We start from the raw sequence: 9,187 nt of genomic DNA, 5'->3' as shown, positions 1-9,187 counted from the left end.
GTTGTTCTCTCTCTCTCTCTCTCTCTCTCTCTCTCTCTCTCTCTCTCTCTCTCTCTCTCTCTCTCTCTCCCTCTCTCCCTCTCCGTGCCTGTAATTGTTATTTTGCTGTTGTTGCCTTCATCAGTCTCTCGCTCTCTCTCTCCTCGTTATATGAAAAGGAGGAAAAATGGCTGAATGGAGGAGGGAGATTTTCCCACAGTCTCTCAGCACAGAGAAATCCGCCATTGTGGGCGCGCTCCCATCCATCCCATCCAGCCGAGAGTTTGACAGACAGTCCGCTTATAATTGAGTGGCCATTCTTTCTGTTGTTTGCTCCTGGAAGTAAATGATGGACAATACAGTCGAGTCTATCTGAAAATGGTATGCTTTTATCAGTCAATCAGCCCGAGGACATTTCTATTGCTGCCTTAATGTGATTAATAATATTTATACAATCGGGGGGGGGGGGGGGAAAGGGGGATATATAAAATCAATTAATGTCGTAATAATGATATACCAGCTATACTTTATTATGGTTATAGTTTGTTACTGGTCCATGAAAGGTTTACATTGTAGGAACACACAGCAAATTAAATACGTTTGTGTTAACTTTACCAGAATTCTGATCATTCCAATTTGTGTTTTTGAATCGTTAGTTGTAGATTTAACCGACCTCGAGTGAGACATTTGTCCCATTAACTTGAACAACACATTTTGGTCCATAAAGTAGTTGTTTGTTATTGTAGGTCAGGATGTTGGAGCCGTGCAGCAGCGCATCTCCATTGCGCATCTTCCCACTGTAGCCAATAAGCGAGCAGGCGTCACACACATGCGGAAGTACAATGGAAGAGAACAGAACTAACAACGCGGATGATTATAGGAACTGCATATGCACGATTCTGAAGCTTTTTTCAGACTTTGGACAAGAGGTTGGTTGGTTCACATGTTATTTACCAAATGTTTGAAGATAAGAGCAATGCCTGTGTTTATAGCAACGACCGTCGCCTCGCTTCCTCCGGTCCTTTCACGACCATGAAACCACAACTGGATCACTAACGTTTCATACCAAAAGAGCTGCACAAATAACGTATGACAGTAATTTGACCCGCTTTGCCTTTATTTCTCTCCAATACATATATATTCTACTGCATGCATTCTGCATTCAGCCGCTCTTCATAAGATGACTGATCTGCTGTACTCTGGGCGGTCAATACTGTTGACAACACCAATGTGCTAGTCCATATATGTATGTATGTATGCATGTATGTATGTATGTATATATGTGTGTATATATATATATATATATATATATATATATATATATATATATATATATATATGTATATGTATGTGTGTGTGTGTGTATGTCCAATGTATTTAATTAAACTTTGTTGTGTTTATTTCCCAAAGCTTAAGTTAGGGGACGCGGTACTGAAAGTGGACGTCAATGTCGACGTGTTGGATTTCTCCTCATCTCCAAAAGAGGATGTGTACAACAGTCTGCAGCAGCACATCTCTGACCTGCAGGTAACTGAGACCACGCGTCTTCAAACTCCAACCAATACTAAAGGCATGCGTTATATCACTTTGAATTGTTTTCAGCCGTTATAGTCAGTGACTCGGGTTCCTGGCTTAAAGCTCTATTCTCTCATGTGCTGTTGTCCTTCAGTCGGTGTCGGAGGTCCTCCAGGCTCTGGTGCTCGCTGAGCGTCACTCCAAGGTGCTGGCGTCCCGACGCGCCGCAGATGGCCCCCCCGCACACAGAGAGGAGCCCCACGCTCGCCGGCCCCCCCTGTGTCCGGGAGGGCTCACCGCAGAGAGCGAGGAGAGCGGGGCGCATGTTGATGACCTCACGGTGCAGATTAAAGCGGGGAAGTCGGAGGTGACTGCGGCACTTTTACCTCTCTCTCTCTCTCTCTCTCTCTCTCTCTCGTCTTTCTACTTCTCTCTCTCTCTGGTTCTCTTTTTTCTCTTTGTGTCTTTACCTCTCTCCCTGTCAGGCAAATGAATAATCATAAGTAATTGGCCCCGGAGTATGTCCCCACGAGGAGTGGCAGTAAATCAGAGGCCTGATGGAGATCTGAGGAGTGAGTTTAGCCGACAATGAGGGGGTCCTTCACCAACGGCGGCTTGGTAAAACGGACGCTGCTGAAGGGTACTGGGAGAGAGGGAGAGAGGGAGAGGGAGGGAGAAAGAGAGGGATAGGGAGGGGGGGAGAGGGAGGGAGAAAGAGAGGGAGAGGGAGGGAGGGAGAGAGATAGGGAGGGAGGGAGGGAGAGAGGGAGAGCGATGGAGTGGGAGATAGTTGGAGGAAGGGGGAGAGAGAGAGGGAGGGAGAGATGGAGAGAGAGGGAGAGAGAGAGAGAAAGAGGGATAGAGGTGGGGGGAGAGGGAGAGGTCCAGGCCCTCGATGGATGATGAAGTGGATGCTCATTACCCGACGATTGCGTGGGGGTGAAGGACGAGGGGCCATTCACTGTGTATTTATTTTGGTAGCCAAGCAAACAGTATTTGCGTACGTGATTTGGAGATGGCAGGCAATCGCAACTATTTTTGGCTACCTGAAATTATCCGCGCCCCGCCCCACCTAGTCCCTGGCGGCCGACAGAGTGTGTGTCAGAATCTCAGAGCTCCCCCCCCCACTCCATGCTTATTGTTCAGCAGGAGGCGGGAGAGTGGAGGTGAAGTGAATCGACGTTCTGTCAGTGGTTCATTATCCCTCTCGCTCATTACTCACCAATGTCTTTCTCTCTTCGGGATGATCTCTCCCTTTCTCTCGCTCTCTCTCTTTCCTCTCTCTCCCTCTCTCTTTCCTCTCTCTCCCTCTCTCTTCCAGATTGACCGGAGGATATTTGCATTTATGGAGCGCAAGCAGATGGAGATCAATGAAAACAATGTGCGGGAGTTTTGCAACGTGATCGACTGCAATCAGGGTGAGCAGGGTACTGAGGGTAGGGTCGGGGGCGCGGTGGGATGGGGGAAGGGTAGGTGGGTGGTGGTCATGGTCTGGGAGGGGGGCGGGGGGTAGCCAGTCACCCTGCCAACAGATTGCCAATGTTTGGGAGAGTGCTGATTTCTGGAGGCGAGAGGTCATGCTGAACCTCTCAACAGAGCCGAGCTGAAGGGGCTAACGTACTCTGGGCTCCAGATATAAAGGGGAGGGCTTAGTCCGGGCGGCCAGCGGACAGCTGGGGCTGGGGGGCTGGAAGGGCCATTTTCTTTTCATTCTTTCTTTTTCTAAATGCAAATCATCATGTGAACCGACGACCAGAAAACAGTCCAGATACAGAGTGACCGTTTTTTTTTTTAAGAATGCTGCGACGGCACCGTTGTGGGGTTTGAACGATGCAGTGTGTATGAAAGTATAAAATCGAAGCCTCCATGTTTTTGTTATGGTTGTGGGGGTGTGTGTGCGTGTCCCCTCCTGACTTAATTGTGTGTTTGGCACAGAAAACAGCTGTGCCAGAACAGATGCAGTTTTTACCCCGTACCCCGGATTTAAAAGCCACGTGAAGGGTAAGCATGTCAAAATAGAAGTCCCTCAAACATCTCGTTTCAGAATACTGACATTTAATGTGGAAACGGCATCGGCCCATGTGAAACCTAGATTCAAAAAGTGTAAAACAAAAGACGAATGAATAAACCTTGATTGTGATGCCCTATGCAGAAACAGGCTGAGCCATTGCAAAGGGGATACGGCAAGAGAAAATTGCGACCAAAAATAAATTCTACACCTTCAAAACTGAACTGTCAGTAAAATAAATTTGGTCATAGACGTTGCCAAAATAACAAACATCTATTTAGTTTTTCTTTTTCATTGAAGCACAGCAGGAGACCAATCAAAACACCTCTCTTCTGTGCTTTTTATCGAGCTAGACGATCAAGAATGCCGCGTAGCGTAGGACTAGCGTGTTGAGCCACCTCCAGCTAGCATGTGGTCTGTGGTGTGCGTTTCCTTCAGTCACCCGTGTGGTGAACACCTACGGGCCCCAGACCCGGGGGGGCCCCAGCGAGACCGGGGACCCCCAGAAGGGCCCGCCGCTCAGGGAGTGTGGGAACCCGGCCATCGAGGAGCGGCTCCACAACATGGAGAGCCACCTGAAGCTACCCGCAGGTGAGGAGGACAGCGCAACAGTCAGAGTTCTGCTCTGTGTGCACGGGCCTCGGTTTAAGAGTTTAATGACTAAAAGTACATTTTATGATATTTATCCAAAAGTTAACTTGAAAAACTAACTTGAGAAATACCCCAAAAATATGTTTTTGAGTAATCTAATCAGTCCGAGGGTGTCTTGTTTCGAATGACGATATATCCCTGATGGCCTTGCTGAGCTAACCTTTCTTTCTGTGTCCCAAACACGACCATATTAAGAACATACAGAGACACATTCATGTTCGGTAACCTCTAATGTACCCCCCCTCCGAGGCTGTAACTAAGTGTGTGTGTCCCCAGCGGGCCCCGTGCCGCTGAGTGTTTACCAGCGGCTCCAGAAGCTGGAGAACCGGATCCTGGAGCTGGAGGGGCTGTCGCCGGAGTACTTCCAGTCCGCCGTGAGTTCCTCCGCCGCACAAACACCACCACTCATCCCCCGGTAACAACAGAAGGAAAACATAGCATTTATCTACCGAGGTCTTTGATAGCCTAGCTTAGCTTAGCTTAGCTTTGCAAGAGAAAAAGTGTGAGGTCCAGGCCGGTCCCTTACGATTGAACCGGTCCTTTACGTTTGAACTGGTCCTTTACGTTTGAACTGGTCCTTTACGTTTGAACTGGTCCTTTACGTTTGAACTGGTCCTTTACGTTTGAACTAGTCCTTTAACATTTAAACCGTTCCTTTTATGTTTGAAACGTTCCTTAACATTTGAACCAGTCCTTTACGTTTGAACTGGTCCTTTACGTTTGAACTGGTCCTTTACGTTTGAACTGGTCCTTTACGTTTGAACTGGTCCTTTACGTTTGAACCAGTCCTTTACGTTTGAACCGTTCCTTTTACGTTTGAACCGATCCTTTACAGTTGAACTGGTCCTTTACGTTTGAACCGGTCCTTTACGTTTGAACCGTTCCTTTTACGTTTGAACCGATCCTTTTATGTTTGAACCGTTCCTTTACAGTTGAACTGGTCCTTTACGTTTGAACCGGTCCTTTACGTTTGAACCGGTCCTTTACGTTTGAACCGGTCCTTTACGTTTGAACCGTTCCTTTACGTTTGAACCGTTCCTTTACGCTTGAACCGGTCCTTTACAGTTGAACCAGTCCTTTACGCTTGAACCGGTCCTTTACAGTTGAACCGGTCCTTTGCGTTTGAACCGTTCCTTTACAGTTGAACCAGTCCTTTACATATGAACTGTTCCTTTTACGTTTGAACCGATCCTTTACAGTTGAACCGGTCCCTTACGTCGGGACAGCCTTGGAGATTCAGGGGACTTTGTTTCCCAGAGTAAAGCATGCACGAGGTCCGCCGTTTGGAGAAGTCATCCATCAGCCATAGGAAGTGTTCTTCTTCATCAGGCGGCGCTGGGCGCCACGCCGTGGCTCGGCACAGCGTGGCGCCGCGTTGAGTGCAACGCGCTACGTGTCGCCGTGTTTGTTGATGACTCGGGGCTTGTTTGTACGAACGGAGTCGAGTGTCTTTTGAACATAAAGACTCGCCTCTTTCATATTCAACACATTTCCCTTCACCCCTTTTCTCTTTCTTTTTTCAGTCTCTCACTCCCCCCCCCCTCCCCCCCCCCCCCCCCACCACCACCACACGCACCCTTACTGCAATCTTGAGAAATATTTTTTGAAAGTGTGTGTATGTTTGTGTGTGTGTGTGTGTGTGTGTGTTTGTGATCGCGCTGAAGAGCTTGACACATTTGGCCTCCGTAGAAAACGTTTTGACATGAAACGCCGAAGTGGCTCCTTAACTAATTACAGAGAATGGCAGATAAAGCCGCGCCTTGGGGGCTCGTCTATTTATTTAATCGGAGTCTTCTTCTGAAGGTGATGCCGGTTCTCCTCTGAGGATTCCTCTCGCTCCCCTCATTGTCCGCTGAATACCGGGTCACTTTCAATACCTCCAGCAGAAATAGAAAAGAGAAATGTACTCAAGGTCGAAATTCTTTCATGTATTTCCTGCGTTCCCCCGTTTGACTTCCTCCAGACCGACGCTCTCTGAATCTACCTCTTGCTCATTGGTTGAGTCAAGGGTCTCAATTGTCACTAGGTGATTTATTTATCAGATTTTTATTGAATTTACTTCTTCTTTTCACTCCCAAGATGGCTTCCCGTCGAAGTGGTCCTCTCTGTACTATCTAAGAGTTTAGGATAAGTCAGAGTATGTTTCCTCACATTTATTTCTTTATCAATTTATAAATATATTAATAGATACCTGACTATGAGCAGAAGCAGCTCCTTGCGTTAGCTACACAGGGCGCCTCCATTCCTGAAACGGAGTCGCTTCAGTTATTATACCTTTAAATGTAACGGCTGATTGCTGGCCAGCCGGTACTACCCTCTTTATTTACTACAGCCTCCATAAGCCCCTCCCCCTCCCCAAGCCCCTACCTGTTGTTGACGCTAACTGCCTTCACCGTGTCCCCCCTCGCAGGCTTTCCTTCACAAGCGGGCCAAGATCTCCGCCGCCCAGGTAAGTGCTGCCGCTGGAATCTGACCGTCAACCCCACTGGGTCGACCGGGGGCTGGTCTCTGATTGGCTGTGTGCTCTGATTGGCTGCGTGTTCTGATTGGCTGTGTGTTCTGCTGGGGTTTCAGACCTGCAGTCTGACGGAGCTGGACGGGAAGATCAGCGCCATGAAGGCGGCGCTACTCCGGAGGGTCAGCGAGATGGAGGGGGGGTACGGGGGTGACTGTCCTCCACTGTAGCCCTGTCTGTCTGTCTGTCTGTCTGTCTGTCTGTCTGTCTGTCTGTCTCATCCCTATCCCATCTCCAATAAAAAAACGTTTTTTAATCGTATTGCCGTCAGCCTTCCACTAATTCACAGAACCATTTCCACACAGCCCTGCAGACGTTCTGCTACAACACCTTACAGTGTGTATTTGTACCTTACAGGAACATCTTTGCCATTAGACCAATACCTTGGGCTTCTTGTGGTGATGCTGCATGTTTCCATCATGATGCTGCTACTGCTGGTCAACATGTTGCACTGCCTACTCCAGCTTACTCTGACAAAGCCTAAAGGCTTTTTGTGTCTACTTGTGATTGCGGAAAGGGTTGACTAGACTGAATTGAATAAACAATCTAGTTCTTTTTTTTGGGCTCTTTATGCCATTTCTAATCATACTGTTAAAGCATTGTATTACGTGGGTTGGCGTATATGTGTTTGTGTGTGTGATAAGACCAGAGAGAACATTTGATCTATCATGCTGACCGCTTGGGACACATGGCCACTATGAGGTATTCTAAACATTTAAATGTTCTAGAAGCATCTCGAACCGCTAGCAACTAGCTTTTAGAACCCAGATGGCCGCTAGGTGAATGAGACCCATTTGAACCAGTGACCTGATTGATGACACAGGGTTTTGGTGACGCCACAGTAGCACAGCAGTTAGGCTAGGCTAAGCTAAACCACTGGTGGGGGCATGGAAGGCCTTGGTTGAGATAAGACAATGCAATACACAGTGATCCTATTACGGTGTTACTAGGAAGTCATTTGAAGACACTTTTATTCAAGCGAGAGTTAATTACTTTAGAGGGAGGTCTTTAAGGAGCATGTAGGGACGAAGGGGGGTGGGGGGGGCGTCCTAGCTCAACGATGCCTCCGAGTTAAGATGGCGGACAATGGGGTACAAACCGGGAACCTTTCCACCTCTGATGCCCTTACCACTACTACACTGACTTAGTCGAATGCGCGATTTGTGTAGTCTCGGACGCACACCTTTTGATATCGGCATTGTTAACAGGGTTAACGGAGAGGGTCAAACCCAGAACGGAACGCTGAAAACAAAGTCGATTTGATTGAAGTCATTTTAAATGTAATGAATCCTGACTCGTTGTACCTTTGGTCACGTGACTAAACTGATAACTACACCAGCAAGATTTTGACGTTAGGGTCTGATTGGCTGTTGGTGTGTTTTGATGTCAAATTAACTTTAAAAGACAGGCGAGGAAAGTAAAGACATCAGTAGCTTACAGTACTCTGAGTCCATGTCACTTCAGTTAGGGTTATTCGTATGAATTATGATGTGTCTGGACAGAGAGTTAGTTAGCTGACTGTCCTGTAGGTGATGACTCAATCATAGATTATGAGGTGGTTCACTTGACTTATTCGGTACAAACTGAAAAGGGTACACCTCACACAACGCATGGCAAAAACAGGAGCGGGTTGACTTTATTCTGAAATGGGCAGACAAAAAAATGTGGACCCCCTTCAATTTAATATATCTCGCAAAAAACCTGAAAAGTAACGAGCTCCTCTTTTCCGGTTTCCCCCACAATCCCTCTTTGTGTTTCTGTCAGGGTTTCTAATACACATTTGATTGATTGAGTGACCCGCGGGCCACAATGACACACATTTCATTGTGTGTGTTTTTTCTTTTACAATCGGGCCGATATTCCATTTTCCCCTTGCGGAAAAGCAGGAAGAAACTTTTATTTTTTCTTCGGTTTTTCTTTTTGCTCTTTCTTCCTCCTCTTTCAGGTGTGGGTGGAGGTTCTGCTCCGTCTCTCTCCCTCCGGCTCCCTGGCAGCAGCCCCCGGCCCCAGAGGGACACAGAAAGGGGGGACCACTCGAGGGCCCTGGTGCCCTGAAAGGGGCCCGGCCATTGTCCTCGGGGGGGCTTTGTCTCAGACACTGGCCCCTCACGAGGGTTAATGAGAACAAATTGGTCTGAGTGTAACAAATGGATTAGTGAGTGGGACAATGAGGCCGTATTTAGCCGGACTGATTAGTTTGTCTCCAGCCTTCGTCTTCTGCCTATTGACGCCACTGCGCACCCAGGAGGGGCTCTGTATGAGGTGTAACTTCTCACGTAATATCTCGTTATCCTCACCCTCCCCGTTTAATGACACGGGAACGATAACATTCCCCCTTCGTCTTTCCTTTCTCTGCTTCACCCCGCAAGGGTCGCGGCTGTTCAAATCCCGGCGCTCCCAAGGCACTGGCGCTAGTAAGAATACACATTGACAGGGCTGCCTCATGCTAACCAGGGTTAGCCTCATGCTATCCAGGCTTAGCATCATGCTAACCAGGGTGAGCCTCATGTTACCCATGG

At 47.9% G+C, this 9,187-nt stretch overlaps 1 protein-coding gene across 1 annotated transcript; it reads left to right on the top strand.

The window, feature by feature from the left end:
• Nucleotides 1-821: 821 nt before the first annotated feature.
• On the top strand, nt 822-6,916 carry mbip (MAP3K12 binding inhibitory protein 1; the record flags this gene model as incomplete). The annotated part of the gene is made up of 9 exons (XM_079759213.1): nt 822-908; nt 1,390-1,506; nt 1,649-1,861; nt 2,816-2,912; nt 3,430-3,495; nt 3,941-4,093; nt 4,430-4,527; nt 6,564-6,602; nt 6,728-6,916. The coding sequence occupies 9 exons, from the start codon at nt 822-824 to the stop codon at nt 6,836-6,838; spliced, it is 981 nt and encodes a 326-aa protein (XP_079615339.1). The 3' UTR covers nt 6,839-6,916.
• Nucleotides 6,917-9,187: the final 2,271 nt, after the last annotated feature.

This window comes from Pollachius pollachius, assembly GCF_949987615.1.
Source record: "Pollachius pollachius genome assembly, contig: scaffold_590, whole genome shotgun sequence".
Taxonomy (NCBI): domain Eukaryota; kingdom Metazoa; phylum Chordata; class Actinopteri; order Gadiformes; family Gadidae; genus Pollachius; species Pollachius pollachius.
The sequence above is the reverse complement of the archived record's forward strand: the minus strand, read 5'-3'. Positions and strand labels throughout refer to the sequence as shown.